This window comes from Schistocerca americana, chromosome X (genome assembly GCF_021461395.2).
Source record: "Schistocerca americana isolate TAMUIC-IGC-003095 chromosome X, iqSchAmer2.1, whole genome shotgun sequence".
In the NCBI taxonomy this organism is placed as follows: domain Eukaryota; kingdom Metazoa; phylum Arthropoda; class Insecta; order Orthoptera; family Acrididae; genus Schistocerca; species Schistocerca americana.
In genome coordinates, this window is record NC_060130.1 from 610,765,753 (window position 1) to 610,786,016 (window position 20,264).

Here is a 20,264-nt window from a genome sequence, read left to right on the forward strand (position 1 = left end):
AACAAATACGCAGACATCAGAAAACAGGCATACACATACACATTCATAATATTTACAACAGCAGTGCCAGTGTCAGAAAATCACTGGAGTTGGGCAATAAATAATTCAGCTATTGTTACCAACACTGTTTGCTACAAAGGTACTCAAGAGAATGTGTCGCTCAGGTGTCCAGATTGGCAGGAACTGTGATGAGATACCAATTGCAATCTTAAGTTTTATGAGAGTATAGTAATCTAGGAGTGAATAGTACCTAATACATCAATCTAATCAGTGGGGTGCTAGAGAGTCAACAACAATAATAAGAAAGGCTGGAACTGTTGTTCAAACAATACATTAGTGCTTTAAAAAACTGCACAATGTGCTACAACTATTTACAGGTAAAGCTGCTGGTTATGGAAATTTTATCCTCAAAAACAGTCACAAAAAAAAAAAAAAAAGAAAACTGCATGTTATGCAATCAATGGCTGCTGAATCTGTATGACTAGTAAGTTGTTTCACTTGCTTTCATATCATTGATGTTCCACAAAACGAATGATGTAAATAAATGGAAACCATTCAGATTTTAGTCAGAACATTATAATTATTTGGAATATAGGATATTGTTACTGGCAGAAATGATACTGTGAATGTGGATCATGAATTGTGCCTGGATAGGTCCATGGTAAAAATATTACTCATACAAGGCATGGGTCAGATTTGTGTCTTGGCCCAAACTTGGTCTGGTGTATAGTTTAAATCTCTCGGCATATCTCACTACAAATGCTTGTGTGTCTGGTTTCCACCTCATAACATGTTCAAGTGGCAACCTAATTTGACTGACACCTATTGTATTATGTCTTCTGTGATGGTTCAACACTAAGGATGATACCGGTCACCAACTGTCAATGACTAACACTCCATGTGTTACTGAGATGTTAACACATGGAGTGTTAGTCATTGTTACTGAGATGTTGGGGGACAAGAAAGGAGCCTCCACAAAGAGTATGTGAATGCAATACACATACTCGGGCATCCCCTGGGCGGTTGTATACAGGCTGGTCCTTTCACTCCAGAAGCAACACGACAATCCTACAGAAAAGGACATTATCAGGCCCAGCACTGACGATTATCTCTGTAAATATTGAAGGCCTGTCTGCATGCAAAGAACGTCTACTACAAGACCTCTGTCAGAAAGAGAAATGTGACGTCCTGTGTCTACAAGAAACTCACAGAGAGAGCACACTCAAAAGACCCAAGATAAACGGCATGCGACTAGTAGCTGAAAGGCCACACCGACAGTATGGTAGCGCAATCTTTACCAGGCCAAACATACAGATCCTTTCAAGCAGTATAAACGACATCAATGATACTGAAGTGCTAACCATTGAACTTCGTGACTGCACTGTTACATCAGTGTACAAACCACCAACTGTGGACTTTTCCAGCTCCAACGTAAACAATTTTAATAAAGACAGAATTAATTTTGTAATCGGTGATTTCAACAGCCACAGTACGCAGTGGGGCTACCAAGAAGACGACGACAATGGCACGGCTGTGATCTGCTGGACCGAGCTAAACAACCTAAAACTGATACATGACAATAAACTGCCTGCTTCCTACAACAGTGGCAGATGGGGGAGAGGTTATAACCCGGACCTCATCTTCGTTAGCCATCAAGTAACGTCTCAATGCTCAAAAGGAGTTTGCTCACCAATACCAAACACCCAGCACCGTCCAATAATGTGCCAGATCACATCTGTTGTTAAACCCCATAGAATACCTTTTCGTCGTAGGCACAATTTAAAGAAAGCAGAATGGTCAACCTTTCAAAACCTCGTGGAAGATTCTGTAAACAACCTACCACCTGAACCAAGATTCTATGACAATTTCGTGAGGGCTGTGCAGTGGTGTTCCAAGTAATCGATCCCTAGAGGATGCAGAAGCAATTATGTTGAAGGCCTTACGCCAGAATTAGAGGATCAATTGCAGCAATACCTGACACTGTTTGACGCAAACCCTCTATCCGCGGAAACTATCACTGCGGGCGAGCAGCTAACCGAGTCACTAGCTAAAACCAGGAGAGAGAAATGGCTGAGGACAATAGAGGAATTGGACATCAAAAGGAGCAGTCAGAAAGCCTGGACACTCCTTAAACGTCTCAACAATGACCCGACTTTCTCTCCAGGACATGCACCCGTCACAGCCGACCAAATAGCCCACCAGCTTCTCAAGAATGGGAAACCCAACACCAAAATCAGGAAGTCGGAGACCAAAATAGACAGGATTGAACACCAAGAAAATTCAACTCTGGCCACCCCTCTCACAATGGCAGATCTGGACAAAGCCATAGCGAAATGCAAGCTAAGGAAGGCCCCGGGCCTGGACGGGATTTTTGTTGAACAGATTAAACACTTTGGTCCCAACGTTAAACAATGGCTACTGAAACTGTTTAACAATTTCATGGAAACAGGTCAGATTCCCACAATCTGGAGGAAGGCTAAAGTTATTGCCATTTTAAAACCAGGCAAAAATGCTGATGACCCCAGAAATTTCCGACCCGTATCACTTATCTGCCATATCTTTAAAATCTTTGAAAGAATACTCCAGGATCGCCTCTCCAGTGCCATAGAACCCTACCTAATCCCCCAACAAGCAGGTTTCCACCCAGGGAAAAGCACTACATCTCAGGTAATTAACGTCACGCAGCTGATTGAAGACGGCTATGAGAACTGGAAAATAACCGGTGTCGCCTTTATAGACTTGACAGCCGCATATGACACCGTCAACTTACGTCTGCTAATGAAGAAGCTGTATGCCATTACCAGGGACTTTAAATTCACATCCACAGTTAGAAGTCTGTTAGAGAACTGTAGGTTCTCTGTGGAATTCCAAGGGATGCATAGCAGGTGGCGGGCCCAGAAAAATGGTCTCCCTCAGGGCAGCGTACTGGCACCCTTACTTTTTAACATATACACCAACGATCAACCACTGCCAGCTGGTACGGAAAACTATATCTATGCCGATGACCGTGCTATGGCCGTACAGGGTGACTCCTTTGAGGATGTTGAGACAAAGCTCACGGATGCACTAGACATGCTCTGTCAGTACTACGCCGACAATCAACTCAAGCCGAACCCTAGCAAAACACAAGTTTGCGCCTTCCATCTCCGTAACAAGCAGGCATCCCGTAAGCTGCGTGTCTTCTGGAAGGACACACTCCTCGAACACTGCGCTAACCCCAAATACCTAGGAGTAACCCTAGACAGGGCTCTGACGTATAAACAGCACTGTATTAACACCAAAATGAAGGTGAGCGGCAGAAATAATATTCTTCGGAAAATAACGAACTCCTCCTGGGGCGCAAAGCCAGAGGTAGTGAGGACCACAGCACTAGCAGTTTGCTTCCCAGCAGGCGAATATGCAAGCAGTGTCTGGTACAACTCTACCCACGCTAAACAGGTCGACATTGCTCTGAACGAGACCTGCAGGCTCGTCACTGGATGTCTGAAACCGACGCCAACAGACAAGCTCTACCATCTTGCTGGGATTGCACCTCCTGCAGTGTAAAGAGAAGCGGCAGCCTATAGTGAAAGAGCGAGGGCTGAGATGGCAGAGAGCCACCCCCTCCACAAAATTCAGCCAGCCACCAAACGCTTGAAATCTAGATGCAGTTTTCTCAGAGCAACCGAAGATTTTAGTGACCAACCTGGATCTAGGGTGGAGAAATGGAAGCGGTCGGGAAAAGGGCACTGGATGGAACCAAAGGAAGAATTGGCACCAGGTTACGATGAGGACTGGGTGGTCTGGAGATCACTAAACAGGCTACGCACCAACACTGCACGGTCAAGAGATAACCTTCTGAAGTGGGGATATTCTACTACATCTAATCTCTGCGACTGTGGAGAGGTGCAGATGACCCAGCACATGTATAACTGCCCTGAATGTCCTTCACACTGCACTTTAGAGGATCTGATGTTGACAACCCCAAATGCTGTCGACGTAGCCCGCTTATGGGCCAAATGCCTATAACATTTTGTTTCTGTGCACACATATTTGTATATATATTTATATATATTTTCATATGCCTGTAATTAATTTTTTTTTATTTATTTATTTATTTATTTTTTTTTTTTTTTGCTGTGTGCTATTCATTTTTTTATATTCCTGTATCCATGGTGCTTCTGACACGAATTAAAAGAAAAACTGAGATGTTATCACACTCCACCGTGACTTACTAAAATACAATATAATGTATGCTGATTTGCCCAACTCCTTAATGTTCTGCGGCTTGTGTATAGTTCTGTGGCTGGAGATAAAGCAATGATGGCGGGGGTTAAAGACTATTTGACTGACTTAGTTCTAAAACAACGTTGCACAGTCAGGAGCTGCAACTAGATAGAAAGTGGTGGCTCAGGAGCTTTGGCACAAAGGCTAAGGACAGGCTTGTTCTTGTTGTCAGTCTGTTATCCACGAGGTGTACTGCACACAACATCTGTAAACGTGCAGGCTGGGCTGAACCATAAATGTTACACCTTTGGTCTATGCTGGATGAGACAATTGCTTTATAAAATAGTTGTAGCTTGGAACTGCCTGCACATAGGACCTACCCACTGAGACACTTTAAAATGCCTAAAGTTAAATGCTTTTACTAAGAAGTTCATAAAGAGTGGTAATCACATGAGCCTTTGATGAAATATGTGCCCCAGGTTTAGATTAGATTAGATTTACTTTCATTCCAGGAACCTGAAAGACTCACTAAAGTGGAGAATGGTATCATTAAATTGGTGTTCTGGCTCATTAAAAGTGTGACAAATATAATTAAAACAAACACATACTGTTTTATCCACTGAAAACTTAAAACCTGTCCTTTGCATACAATCTTTCAGTTCCTGATTTGTCAACTGTGACTGACGAGCTGTTAAGTGTGATGGGAGGAGGAAAAGTAAAGCGTAAGATCACCAACAAACAAATAAGCTTTCACTTTACTCTTCACTTTGTTGGTATGCTATTACAGTAAAACCCCTTTTTAATGAATCTCAGGGGACCAAAAAATTTGTTCCTTAAAAGAGGGTTTGCCTTAAATAAGGGTTTAGATCAAAATGCACTAAATAAGTGTTCCAGAATCAAATTGGAACCTAGGCTATTTAGGACATATAAATACTCCATAATCACAAACTCACCTTGTGCTGCATACAAAAATACAGTGAACATGAAAATGTTTCTTGGCAAATTTAAAATACTCTATATATTTATAATACTTTTTTTTTTTTTAAGATATTTTGGATGTTAGGTCACATCAAAAGTCATCAACTGGTATCTTGATTTAAAAGGAAAAAATTTTATTTAGCCAATGGCACTCAATGAATTAGATATCACAATAATGAATAAAACTGCTATACTGTCATTATTTATGAAAAAGAATCTAGAAGAGTAGTCTGCTGCTTCCTTCCAGCACAGCGTACTCCTAGAAGTTGTCGTTCCAGCTGGTTAATACTGTTAAGAACTGACTCATCCACAACGAAGGATGAGAAATACCTTCTAACAGTCTCAAGTCCTTCCACAGCTGCAGAAAAACTTGGTGTTGGTGAGTCCACATCTTCTTCATCATCATCATCATCATCATCATCCTCCTCGTCACCACCACTGTCACCACCAATTTCAGTTTTGTCACCAATATCAGCAGCAAACAGCTCACTCATGTCCATAGTGGGTGTAGAAGTAAGTACATTATCATCACACGAAATAAAATCTTGTAATTTCACAGTCTCAGGAACATCTATAACATTCCAATCTTCTTCAGGAATATCGTCCTCCACAAACAATGTTGCACCACAACCAGCATTTGCAAAGCAGTTTATGACAGTCTGCTATGTGACTGCATTCCAGGCAGCAACAAACATATGCATGGCCTGTAAAATATTCAATTTCATAACTTGCTTCCTCTGCACGAATGAAATTGATTTCTGCACTACAGCAATTCTATATTTAGCTTTAACTGAATGGATTGTGCCTAAGTCCAGTGGTTTCAAGTGACTTGTGCAGTTAGCAGGAAGGTACACAACATTTATATTTCTTAAAAATGAGGTATCTTTGGGATGAGCAGGGCATCTATCTACCATAAGTACAATATTTCTTCCTGCTGCACCCATCTTTGAGTCCTAGCTCCTCAGAAACCTTATAAAAATATCTGTCATCATCCAGGCATTTTGTTAAACTCATATTTGCACGGAAGTGTCTTTATGTTCTTAAAACACCTCAGAGTTTTAAATTTACCAATAATTAATGATGGCAACTTTTCACTTCTGTCATTGTTTACGTACAATAATGCTGTCATTCTCTTTACTTTTTTGTCCCCCATGAAATTTTTCACCCTTAATTGAAAGTGTTTTAGATGGAAGGAGGTTATAAAATACACCAGTATCATCGGAATTAAAAATATTTTTGGAATCATACCTTTGAATCAGACGTGGCAAAGTACAACTTCTCCAATGCTCCACACTTTCATTGTCCACAGACGCACTTTCTCCACTTAAATTTTGGGTTGAGAGATTGTGACGTTTTTTAAAACGATCTAGCCACCCGTCAGATGAACTGAAGTTCTCATATCCCATCGTCAGTGCAATTTCTCGCACCTTCTCACGCAACACATTTCCACCTATGGGAATATTTGCGGCTCTTATTCCCTGAAACCAGTCTAAAAGAGCAGTTTCTACGGCTTTGAAAGACGACTCACAAATATTCTTCCTTTTTGATGAACATGAACCGTGTGCTTCTAAATTTAATAAAGCCTACTTATTTTTTATTATTCCGCACAAAGACGATGGCATCAAATCGTACTTCTTTGCAATGTTGCATAATTTCATACAGGCATTGCGATTCTCTTCAAAATACAAATAATTATTAGCTTCTGCTGTATTGTCACTTTTCTTCGTTTGCTGGCCATATCACACATACAAAAACAGTACTGTAAGTAGACTACACAACTACAGTATACACTTCATGCTTTCACTTTATAACGTCAGACACAACAGCTGGAGCGTGGTAGTGCGGAAGAATTGAGATTTCAAATGATCAGTTTAACATTCACCAATCACGATAACTTCAAAACTATTGATACGAGACCAATGTCCGAACGCTAATGCGGACATCGATTTTAAGAATGCAAATGATCAAAGCCTAACGTTACGATTTAATGTCCAAAAACTAGAAGTGCAGCTGCAGACCGTATTTTAATTTGCGAATTGTAACACACATATTCCTTAAAAGCGGGATTTAAAAGAAAGAGCGATTCATTAAAACCGAATTTCAGGAACACTGTTTTTTATGGTGTTATTGCCGGGACCAATGAAAGTATTCCTTAAAAGTGGGATTTCCTTAAAAGCGGGTTTGTTAATATGGAGTTTTACTGTAATAGCAATGGTGAACACGGTTACACTTAAAATGCTCCCTTGAGGGACACCATTCTCCTATATAAAAATTTCTTGACCATGCTCTCCTATTTGGTAATAAACTGATTGCCCTGTATGGAAAGATTCAATAAAATTAACCATCTTCCATGGAAGCTCCAGTTATGAAGCTGGCTGAGTATGCTGGACCTCCAGGCTGTGTCATATGCCTTTTCAATATCAAAGAATAACCCTACAAGGTACTATCCATGTAGCAAAACAGACAGTCACTAACTATCTGTTCATGGGTTTTTTCTATGCCGATTATAAGGACAGCGCTAAGAAAACTGCTTGTGGAAGTACGTTACACTTTATTATGGCTGGCTAATTAGCTTTTATTGAATTAGGCACAATACTTATAAGTGACACAGATACATCACAACACTGTTTTTCAGTGTAGTCATTAGTCTTTGTAAACAATGGCTGGAACATTACACCAATTGCTCAAATTCTCAATGACAGAAATCCACTCCTTGGTCACAGAGCCATTTGAGTACTGCTGTATGAACATCCTCACTGTCAGAAAATCTGAGACTGCTGCAAATCAATCCCGTGAATGTCTGGAGATTGTCGTTTTTGGTTTGATGTCTATGGCTTTACCTCCTGATCAGTATCACCCACATCTGTACAGCCCTGATCAAATTGTGGGAACCATTTCACGACAGATGGAGTCGACACTGCATTTGGTCCATATACAGTGGAATCTCATTAACACGTTTTTGAAAGGACCACACATTTTGAATGCCATAAGCATGAAAACATACTTCCAAAACATACATATTTTTGTAATGATTCGATTTTGTCAGTGAAAATGCAGAATTAAGGGTACCATAGTTGGAGTAATGTGCCATCACATAACACCCACTTTCTGACACGGCACCTCAATAAATTATGATTCAAAAGGCACTTTTCAACAACACATTCAGAATATTGCACCCAGAAACTCTCAAAATTACTTGTTACTATGTTAGAGGCAAAAATATGTTAAATACGGCAGCACTGACTAAATCCTATATGATACAATATTTTTTATATATACTTCTGCCCTCAGCCAACCAAAGTGTGGGAATGTCATGTGGCACAAGAATGTAACCTCCACCATCCAAAATATGTACATACCTGGTATGTGATGCAGAAAGAATAAAATATGCTAAAATTGCAATTTTTATTACACTTCTAAAAACAAACCAAAGTCATTCATTTAGCATCACTCCATTAGTGAATCAGTACAGTAACTGAATAGGGGTTGTCATTTCAACAAACTACTATTATATCATACATCACATTAGCCTAATTACATAACACAGTAAGATAAAAGATACAAGTTTAAAAAACATATCAAGAGCTGACTGTTCCTTTTGTATTAATTTTAATGATGTATTGTCCAGCTTAGTAAATACATTCATCACTTCTTCGACGACTGCAAAACTCAAAACATAGGCTTAACTGTGTCTATTCCTTTGACAGCTTCTGACATTTTAGGAACTGGAAAAGGTTCTGATTCATCCATGTCTTCAATTTCTTCTTGTATCTCTGCCATCTGTTCCTGCAGGACTCCATCAAGTATGACGGAATAACAGACAGAAACACCATCACATTAAACATGAATATCGTAGGTCAGGTAGTCAGTCTTTTCTTCTTTCCCCATAATTTGCTGCAATTCCTGCATCTTCTGTAAGTATCCAATAAAAGCCAGCTTTCTTGAAGCAGCTCAAGATTGTGCTTTTTTTGTACAGCATTCCAAGCATCTCTTACAATATGCATAGCATGTAAGTTTGTAGCCTTTCTCATCGTAGTATCAAGACAGGTCTGCCTCTGCTGTACAAGTAACATTGTATATTTTTGTTTCAAGCATTTTATAATGCCTTGGTCAAGTTGCTGAAGGTGGCTTGTATATTTGGGAGGAAGAAACACTAAATTTATATTACATAGGTACGACATATCTTGGGGTGCACTGCACAATGGTCAATAAACAGGGGGATTTTCCTATTCCTAACACACAACCTTGCCTCCTAGGCAGTAGTTATTACCCATGAGTTCACATTAGACATATATTTACATGGAAATGTCTGCACATTTTTCAAGCATCTTGGACTCTTTTGTCTTTCCACTTATTAGTGGCAACAAATTTTCTGCCATGGCATTTTCCTCCTTTAAACTCAAGAACTTTGTCAAGCAGAAGGTGAAAAAATACGTCCATTTCATGGGCATTGAAAACATCATTGGGACTATAATTTTCTATGATTAATGGAACACTTATTTTTCCATGACTGAACAGTGTCATGTTCATGCTTCCAGCCTCACCTCCAACAAATTTATACACTAAATTATATCTGGTTTTTGAACCTTCTGATCTAACTACTGGATGTTTTGAAATCTGAGTGTCCCAACTTTTGTGCCAAATATATTGCCTTAGCACAGAGCACAGTGCCATCAACTGGAATATTCGAAACAAGAGCTTGTTTTCACCATTTCAGTAAAAGTGACTGTCATGTACTCGTTTTCATTTGGAACGTCATCCTTTCAAATGTGCTGCTTCAATTATTTATCATTTGCTGACTATTATATTTGATGTTGATGGACAAATGATGAATTTTCACATAATGTGAATACATTTCATGTGAGGATATTTGACCACTTTCTGAATACTGACTGAATTACGCACTATTTGGTTTACTGTTTGGTCGTTACAAAAGTCTGAAGTAGACAAAGCTACTGCCAATCTATACAAAACATTTGTACAGTAGCAAAAGTTTTGTACGACTCATGAAGTTGCCAGCACTGAACAACACCTCTCCATGTACATTTCTGCTTCCCGTGGCCGCAAACATCTTATTCCCACCACTCGCAGAACTCTCAGCAGCAAATGTTGTAGCAGCCAAACAGCACCAATACCGCCAAACTTGAAAACACACAGCGGTGATGGAAAGCATGAAACCGAATCATTTAACACCCATTTAAAGACTGGAACCACCAAAATTGGCCATAACATGAAGGAAAATACAATTATGAGGAACATACTAATGAGATTCCACTGTATCACCAGAATTTCATGATGAATCTGTGTGCAATTCAGATACTCCTCCCCACAAGTATCATACTGTCCCGTATACTTCAACTTTGGATAACATTTTCACCTGCCATGTCATTTCACTCCTACAATGTGACGTACCTATATCCATACCATAACAGAACTGTCTGCAGGAAACTGACCATGCACACTCTTCTGACAATGCAATATTCTTGCTGCACAGCAGTCTTAGCATGGGACAACAAGTGTAACTTACTTTTTGAAGTCCCCTCATACATACCTTTCCTAGTTTTAGGAGAGGTACACTTACAAGATTCCTTCCATGAATGAGGGCATAGTCCCTGTGACCATATACCATTGTTATACCATTGTCTGAACATGCTATACATAACAGCATCTTGTCCTTTGGCTTCTTTCTGAAGGAATGTAGGCTCTTTTTTGTGACTAGATGTTACATTATGTCTGTGCTACACTATGTGATCAAAAGTATCCAGAAACCTTGTTGAAAATGACTTCAAAGTTCACGGTGCTCTCCATCGTCAATGCTGGAATTCAATATGGTGCTGGCCCACCCTTAGCCTTGATGACAGCCTCCACTCTCGCAGGTATACATTCAATCAAGTGCTGGAAGGTTTCTTGGGGAATGGCAGCCCATTCTTCAAAGAGTGCTGCACTGAGAAGAGGTATCAATTTCCATCAGTGAGGCCTGGCACAAAGTCGGCATTCCAAAACATCCCAAAGGTCTTCTATAGGATTCAGGTCAGGACTCTGCAGGCCAGTCCATTACAGGGATGTTATTGTCATGTAACCACTCCGCCACACGCCATGCATTATGAACAGGTGCTTGATCATGTTGAAAGATGCAACTGCCTTCCCTGAATTGCTCTTCAACAGTGGGAAGCAGAAGGTGTTTAAAACATCGATGTAGGCCTCTGCTGTGATAGTGCCACACAAAACAGTAAGGGGCGCAAGCCCCATCCATGAAAAACACAGCCACACCATAACACCACTGCCTCTGAAATTTACCGTTGGCACTACACACACTGGCAGACGACATTCACCGGGCATACGCCATACCCACACCCTATCATTGGAGTGCCACAGTGTGTACCGTGGTTCATCGCTCCACACGACGTTTTTCCACTGTGCAATCATCCAATGTTTATGCTCCTTACTCCAAGTGAAGCGTCATTTGGCATTTACCAGTATGATATGTGGCTTACGAGCAGCCACTCGACCATGAAATCCAAGTTTTCTCACCTCCCACCTAACTGTCATAGTACTTGCAGTGGATCATGATGCAGTTTAGAATTCCTGTGTGATGGTCTGGATAGATGTCTGCCTACTACACATTACAACCATCTTCAACTGTCGGCAGTCTCTGCCAGTCAACAGACGAGGTCAGTCTGTACGCTTTTGTGCTTTACGTGTCCCTTCATGTTTCCACCTCACTATCACATCGGAAACAGTGGACCTAGGAGTGTTTAGGAGTGTGTAAATCTTGCGTACAGATGTATGACACAAGTGACATCCAATCACCTGACCACATTCAAAATCCTTGAGTTCCGTGGAGTGCCCATTCTGCTCTCTCACGATGTCTAATGACAACTGAAGTTGCTGATATGGAGTACCTGGCAATAGGTGGCAGCACAATGCACCTAATATGAAAAACGTATGTTTTTGGGGGTGTCCAGATACTTTTGATCACATAGTGTGCGTCAGGTTGAGAAATCAAAATAATCCCATTATTCATTCTGGCAAGAAAAAACGTCAAACTTACTTTATTAGAAACCCTCGTTATCAACTTCCATATTCTTGAGGCTGGTGTGGAATGTATTTCATGAACTCTTGCTACAATCTCTTCCTGTTGACTTTAATTGTTCACCATACCTTTGCTTTCTCAACCCAAAAGGCTGTTAGGTTCACTCCTGATGGTCTGACCTTAAATCTTTACAGTGCTTCTCATGTGATCCTAACTGAATGTTGGCATTAGGGAGTTCTACAGTCTTTGGTACAGATACCTTAGCTGCACGGTCGCTCACACTTTTAACATGATCCACCCACTCCTAGATGCTATCTCTCTGTTCAAACTTACTAACTGCCAACAGTTTCCAGTACACTAAGCTGAGCTATTTTGGCGACTACCTTTTGGGTTCTCTTCTGTCTGGAAAATGTATCCAGAAAGGGATGTGATCATTTGAGTGCAGCAAGTGTCCACTTCCCACTCTCCTCCACTTATCTGTAAGGGTAGGGGACAGAAAGTACACTCAATCACCAGGAATGTGCCTGTGGTGAATCTGAAATGTACTGCTTGAATCCTGTTCACAAATGGTGTCTTCTGATACAATGAGGCTCTCAAAATAGTGACCCCTGGGGTACATGTGTAAGAACCCGAAAGCACATCACATGATGTACCTTAAAATCCTCAATAAGCAGGAATAGTCTGGGGAGGTGGTTAATTAGGTGGGAAGCACACTTAGCAGAGGTGATTTTCAGCAGAATGACAACAGCTACTGCCTTCAAGCCAGTTGTGTGGGAGACAGGTAAGAAGTGGTATGTGTTACTAAAGAATAATGCCACCCCAACCATAGCTTTGTCACCACCAAGGTTATCTTGCCTGACGGAAAAGTAGGTTCCTTCAACAGTGCACATCATCTTTTTCATGTGTGTAATCTTGCAGACACAGATACAGTGGTTCTTTCTGTGTGTGTGTGTGTGTGTGTGTGTGTGTGTGTGTGTGTGTGTGTGTGTGCGCGCGTGTGGGCACGCGCGAGCGTGCAATTTTTTTTTTTTTTTTTTTTTTGGGGGGGGGGGGGGGGGGGGGGGTGGTGAGGTGGAGGTTGCAGTTGCTTGGGTGTGGCCAAGACCAGGGCGAGGAGGAGAGATTTTGTATGGCGGTTTTTTAATTATAAAGTAAATATATACACTGTGGCACCACTATGAGTCATACTTTCTGTTTGTGGCCCACAAGAAATATTATGTAGTATCATCATCATGCATGGGGGAAGGGAAATTGCAACAAAATACAAAATTAAGTGGACTGCTGGCATAATGAAGTCAGTAACTCAGAGAGAACAAATAAGATTGCACTAATTCCCCCAAATAGTGAAAAGCAAATACTGTCATATTAGCCACTATCTACAGATGGGAGTCAAATTGACTCCACATTGTTCCTCGGATTCACATTGCTGTACTTACGTCAACCACACCTTGCTATCAGTACCTTCAAATTAATCTTTTCTCAGTCTGCACTGTGCAGCAACGAGGTTCGGTACCTGTTTCTTAGTGGGTTTTTTGTTGCTGAATTTATTGATGTACCAGGTGATCAAAAAGTCAGTATAAATTTGAAAACTGAATAATGTAGATAGAGAGGTACAAATTGACACACATGCTTGGAATGACACGGGGTTTTATTAGAACCAAAAAAATACAAAAGTTCAAAAAATGGCCGACAGATGGCGCTTCATCTGATCAGAATAGCAATAATTAGCATAACAAAGCAAGACAAAGCAAAGATGATGATCTTTACAGGAAATGCTCAATATGTCCACCATCATTCCTCAACAATAGCTGTAGTTAAGAAATAATGTTGTGAACAGCACTGTAAAGCATGTCCAGAGTTATGGTGAGGCATTGTCATTGGATGTTGTCTTTCAGCATCCCTAGAGAGGTCGGTCGATCACGATACACTTGCGACTTCAGGTAACCCCAAAGCCAATAATCGCATGGACGTAGGTCTGGGGACCTGGCAGGCCAAGCATGGCGAAAGTGGCGGCTGAGCACACGATCATCACCAAACGACGCGCCCAAGAGATGTTTCATGCGTCTAGCAATATGGGGTGGAGCGCCATCCTGCATAAATATCGTACGTTCCAGAAGGTGTTTATCAGCCAGGCTGGGGATGATGCGATTCTGTAACATATTGGCATACCTCTCATCCGTCACGGTAGCAGTTACAAAACCAGAATCACGCATTTCCTCGAAGAAAAGTGGCCTGATAACAGTAGATGTGGTAAATCCAACCCATACCGTGACTTTCTCGTCGTGCAATGCAGTTTCCACGACAGTTCTAGGATTTTCGGTAGCCCAAATTCTGCAGTTGTGGGCGTGGACAGACCCTCGGAGCGTGTAATGAGCTTCGTTGGTCCACAACACGTTACTCAACCAATCGTCATCTTCCGCCATCTTTTGAAACGCCCACACACCGCAAATGCCCTCCGCTTCACTAAATCGCCAGGTAACAGTTCATGATGCCGATGGATTTTGTACAGATAGCATCGGAGGGTGCGCCTCAGTGCCAACCAAACAGTAGTGTATGGAATGCTGGTGGGATGTGTGACTGCACGAGCGCTGACTTCCCCATCCAAATACGAACCCGCTACAGTCTCCATTTCTTCCTGAACTGTCTCAGCGCCGGCCGAAGTGGCCGTGCGGTTAAAGGCGCTGCAGTCTGGAACCGCAAGATCGCTACGGTCGCAGGTTTGAATCCTGCCTCGGGCATGAATGTTTGTGATGTCCTTAGGTTAGTTAAGTTTAACTAGTTCTAAGTTCTAGGGGTCTAATGACCTCAGCAGTCAAATCCCATAGTGCTCAGAGCCATTTGAACTGTCTCAGCAGCATTACGCCTTGTGCTCGGTCGGCCACTACAGGGTCTATCGTCTAAACAACCCGTGGCTTCGAACTTCGAAATCATTCTCGCCACAGCTGCATCTGTCAACAGACCTTTACCCATTCGAATCTCCTTCCTATGGCGATAGGATCATAACGCTGAACTAGCACATTCCCCATTCTGATAATACAGCTTCACTAAAAGCGCCTTTTCAGGTAACGTCAACATGCTGTGACTGCTGGCGCATCTGATTTTCTCTCTCATTACAGCTTCTTTTATATACGAGTGTCATGCGCAGTCACTGACATTTTGCTGTCCAGCACCATCTGTCGGACATTTTGTGTGTGTTTTTTTCCCCCCTTTAATAAAACCCCATGTCATTCCAAGCATGTGTGTCAATTTTTACCTCTCTATCTACATTATTCCATGGTTTATTAAGTTTTCAAATTTATACTGACTTTTTGATCACTTGGTATTTTACAGTCAGTTTAACTCCACATCTTTGATCGCATAACAAAAAACTGTAAAGACTCATGCTTAATTTATTTCCTTAGGAAAAGATTTTAATTATTTAAACACAACAAAATATCTTTTAACCACTAAACCTCATATTCACGATGATGTGAGATCATCAATCATGAAGATTCTTCATCAAGAAGAGGAGCAAACAGTTTCAGCTGGAGATAAGATGGAACTAAAAAATATTGCACGATATGTCCCAAGAAACTAAAAAGGGAAACACATACAACACGAAAATGTTATAATCATCTAATCTGTGGACAGTGCTAATCACCTGTGTGTCACGATTGTATCTGATATAACTTTTTTTTCTAACAGAGTATTATTTTTCATTATTTATACCTGATATAGTGACAAAGAATGCTTACTGCTTTCTAAGGAATGAATGATTCATTATGTGAAGTTCCTCTCAGATAACTGCATATTTTTATAACACTAGCAACAGTTTTTATGCCTTAGGAATATTTTGGTGTTAAATAGGCTTTGATTTACCAAATGTGGTAACTTCCTTCCCTAAGTCTTCTTAACTCTTCTAATAATACATAAAATAAAGAAAAGTTGTGATAGTAAGGAGTAAAAGACACACAGAATATACAGAGTCAATTTGACTCTGCGTCTGTAGTTTCACATCTGTAGTCAGAGGTTAATCCTGTTGAATGGACATCCACAACTGAGCATTTTAGTGAATTTGAAAACAAATCACTTCAGCTGTAAAAAGTTTTTATTTTTTCAATATCAAGACCAGTTTCAGGCTAACATATGCCCATAATCAGGTGTAATATTACCAAATACAAGAAAGAGAAAACGCTAAGGTAAAACTTTTCACAAATCCTTGTACTCATAAAGCAATGAACACTAATAAGAACTATCTTAGCTAAAACTCTACTTGTGGTTGGGCTAATTGCAGTGAGAAATATAAGAGACATCACAAAACAGCTGTGACTGAGGAACCAACTACTTACAGTAAACATAAAAGAGAGAATATTTTGTTGCATATTAAATTGCTACTATAATATCAAGAAATAGTAATGAATTCGCATTACTTTACAAAAGCTGCCACTTGTGTAAGTAAGGTTTAAATATATGTACTACCTACTAGTCCATATCATAGGAGCACATGATTATTAAACATACTCCCAATTTTGTATCCTACAATGTCAGCAACATCACTATAGTTTCACTTAGCACAGTCCTATTAGAGGTGGGAAGGACCTGTCTTCCTTCGACTGTGAACTAGCTCAACCAATATTGTATACTGAACCTTTGGATTTGTAGTTTCATGCTTAAATCAATGAGCCAACAATCCAACAAATAATATCAGTTATATTTTTTGGCATTAGAAGGCACTTACAGCATCAGGTCCCTTTGATGGAATGTGTGTGTGACATGGGCCACCTGTCCCTCCTGTACCAGTTGCACCTGGTCCATCTTGTTTCTCTCTACTGCTTTCTGACAAAGCAGCAACTGAAGATTCAGGGGCCAAGGTTTCCTCAAGCCAAAGACCCAATATAGGTTCACTGTCTTCATCTGGAAAATAACAGCAAACGAAGGAAGAGTAAAAGAAAAGTGAAACCATGGCTCTTTTGGCTGACCCAGCTAAAACTCAAAATTAAATATTTTCATACTAATATCAATCATCCTCAGCAAATAGGCTTCAGATTTCATCCAACACAATTATTCATTCACCACTGCATACATAGAAACATCTATGAGGTTTTTATAGATCTAGTTTACCAGCAAAGTATCTACAAAGGAAAATGGCATGACCATAGAGGAATAACAATAGATGGAGAAGAAACTGATGTTCATCATCTTGAGCTCCACAGCTTTTACTTGCTAATATTAATCAGAAACCACCACAGCAGTTCTGATGCATGTTTATTAGGTCACAAATGGTTTTGGTGAAAGATGATCAAATTACACTACTAAGAGTCTTCATAAAAAAATCCCCACACAGTTGTGCCAGTATCATGACTTAATGAGTCTAGTTATCTTAAGTAACATAAAAGGAAAATTCTGGAACATGACGATCACACGAACATTCTGTCAACTGCCTGGCAGATGCATGGTGAACAGTGAGTGCAGGAAAACAGGAGACTGACTATGAAAGTTGGCATCTACATTGAGTGCTATGAGAGGGAAAACAACATGAACATAATGTTAAATGAAGGAATGGGAAGGAAAATCAGCATTGGGAAGAACAACAGTTGAACCTCTAGAGCTTAAGGAATGGCAGAAACGGTAGACAAGCAGCTGAGAAAAGGGTAGAAGAGCATGACTACAGAAGAGTAGATCAGGCAAAGATGGACAAATAAATCAAACAAGGCAAGAGGAATCATATAGTTAAGGACAACAAAAAACTAAATCCTGTAAGAAAACTAGAAGGAAAAATTAAACACAAACAACGTGAAAAAGGAAGAGAACAAATAATCTAGGAAAGGAAAACAAAGTACAACCCAAAGGTAAGTGGGCAAACTATAACAATGGAACACTCAAGATAGTGGGAGAGGAGGAGTGGGATGATCGTCATCCCAAGTCATGTCTACTTTGTTTAGGTGTGACTAATATGATATGGGAAAACTTGCAGTGGGATTAGTTCAATAATACCAAGGAACAAAGGCTATGTATGTGTGTAGTATCTCAGCACAGGACCAGAAATATTTACCCTTGAAGCTTAAGTTACAGATAAAGGAGCATTTTAAACATGGATCATTAGCAACTTTCCAAAATTCTGAGTGGAATACAAACAAAAGAACGATTAGTGATAGTCAGTTCATGTACAGTCAAGTTTTTGTACAATGTCCTTCCTCAGAGCTAACTGACACTACAGCTCAATTCGGTTAGCAGACAAATAGCTATCACTTGGTTTATTTAAATGTTAACACATGCTATTATGGAAAATCTATCATGTTCCAAAGTTCACGGTATTCTCAACTATCGTAAAACTCCAAATGAACAAATGTATTTTCAATAAATTCCCAGATTTGACAACTGGTTCCTTCAGTCTGTGTGTTACTGCCATACGAACAATATTCATAAACTTGTTTCTAACAAACACGACTTTGGTGAGAAATTTTGCTTTTAAGAAATAAATATGAAACAATTTAGAAATTAAAGCCAAATTTTTCAAAATTCCTAACACGGCTGGAAGGGTTTCCTTTTACATTTTTGAACAGGTCATATTCAAAGCAAATGGCAGTATCTGAAGTTTATTCTTTCAGGTGAAAGGTAGGTCATAGGTGTTTTGGTCAATATTTTCATACTCCATCCCAGTGAGTTCAACTGGAGTAGAGTGACCTACATCAGTCTTTGTGAAGTAATAAGACCACATTAAACAGTTGCACAATCATCAGGGTATGAATTATTTGTTTTTGCAGGTAACTGCACATTAAGGTTTGAACATGAAATATGCATATTTGTACAGCATAAATGCGTTTGGAGATACTTCAAAACTCATCAACATCCTTCTGTTGGAACAAAGAACTAAGTATGGAGAGATAGAGAGAGAGAGAGAGAGAGAGAGAGAGAGAGAGAGAGAGAGAGAGAGAGAGAGAGAGAGAGAGATCAAGTAACAATGGCGAAAATTGATTTTTTTTTTTTTTTTACACACAATCAGAATGCAAAAACACACACAAAACCTGCTGCCTACACCTGAATGTACTGTGTGATGTAACCACATAATCTAATATCACAGATGTTGCCTTGAAAAATAATCGTGTGACTGCAATACATTCTGTTTATTGAAATCTGCTATTAGAAACAACAGTTTCATTTTTAATATCAAAAAGACTTGCTTCAGCGAGTCGTAATTTTTATTTAATTCATGTACAATGTGTTTCAGGAGACAATCAAAATTTCAAATGTATTTTTCAATAAGCCACAATTTAAATTTAATTCTTGCTGTGTGTGAACTGCTGCACTGCATCATCGTGGAAACTTCATTCTAACCCAAAAATGCAAAAAATTATTGCTTTTTGTTCTAAAGGTACTGTAAAGTAAAATTTCTTACACATTTCCGAGGGTGCAAATCTGTAGGACATCAGTAACTATAAATTTCCACTTGCTTATATTACAATGAATTTTCAATAATGAAGCAACAGCTCACACATTAAGTACAATATTTAACTCACCATAATGTATCAAAAAATTCTTGTGGAAATGGGAATCATTTTCTGAAATGCAGCATATATAAGAAAAATTAAACTAAAATAATGTCCAGCAGTATCAAACAATTTTATGGTACAAATGAAACAATTATCACAGTCTATTGTTCATTAAAATGTTCAGTCATGCAGCACCTGAGATATTATAATGTCAGTAAATGAAGAAAATTTACTGTTCTACACATACAGATTCCTGATGTTGAGGACAGTTATGATTTTAAACTCACTACCATTGCAAAGAAGTGCAAATTGTCATCACCTTTTTTTATGCAGTCTACTGAAATGCATTTACAAATACTGAAATTCAACATTCTGAAAACTAAAAATGTTTGTGAGTCATCACTCAGAGATTTCCATTCTCCTAAACAGGTTCCACAAAACAGTGAGTGAAACATTTCTACAGGTGGCAATTTATTGCAGGAAAAGGTGCAAGAAACCATGTTCCAGTTCGGAACTGAAGATTAAGACCACTGAATGAAAGGGTAGATCAGTTAAAAAAAAAGTCAGATTTACATAGA

General features: G+C 39.7%; 1 protein-coding gene across 1 annotated transcript in view; it reads right to left on the reverse strand.

The window, feature by feature from the left end:
- Positions 1-20,264, reverse strand: part of LOC124556456 (protein purity of essence) — a 443,522-nt gene that overhangs the window by 309,135 nt on the left and 114,123 nt on the right. The window contains exon 11 of the mRNA XM_047130407.1: positions 16,935-17,110. Within this exon, the coding sequence (XP_046986363.1) occupies positions 16,935-17,110 (176 nt within the window). The remainder of the gene's footprint in view (positions 1-16,934; positions 17,111-20,264) is intronic.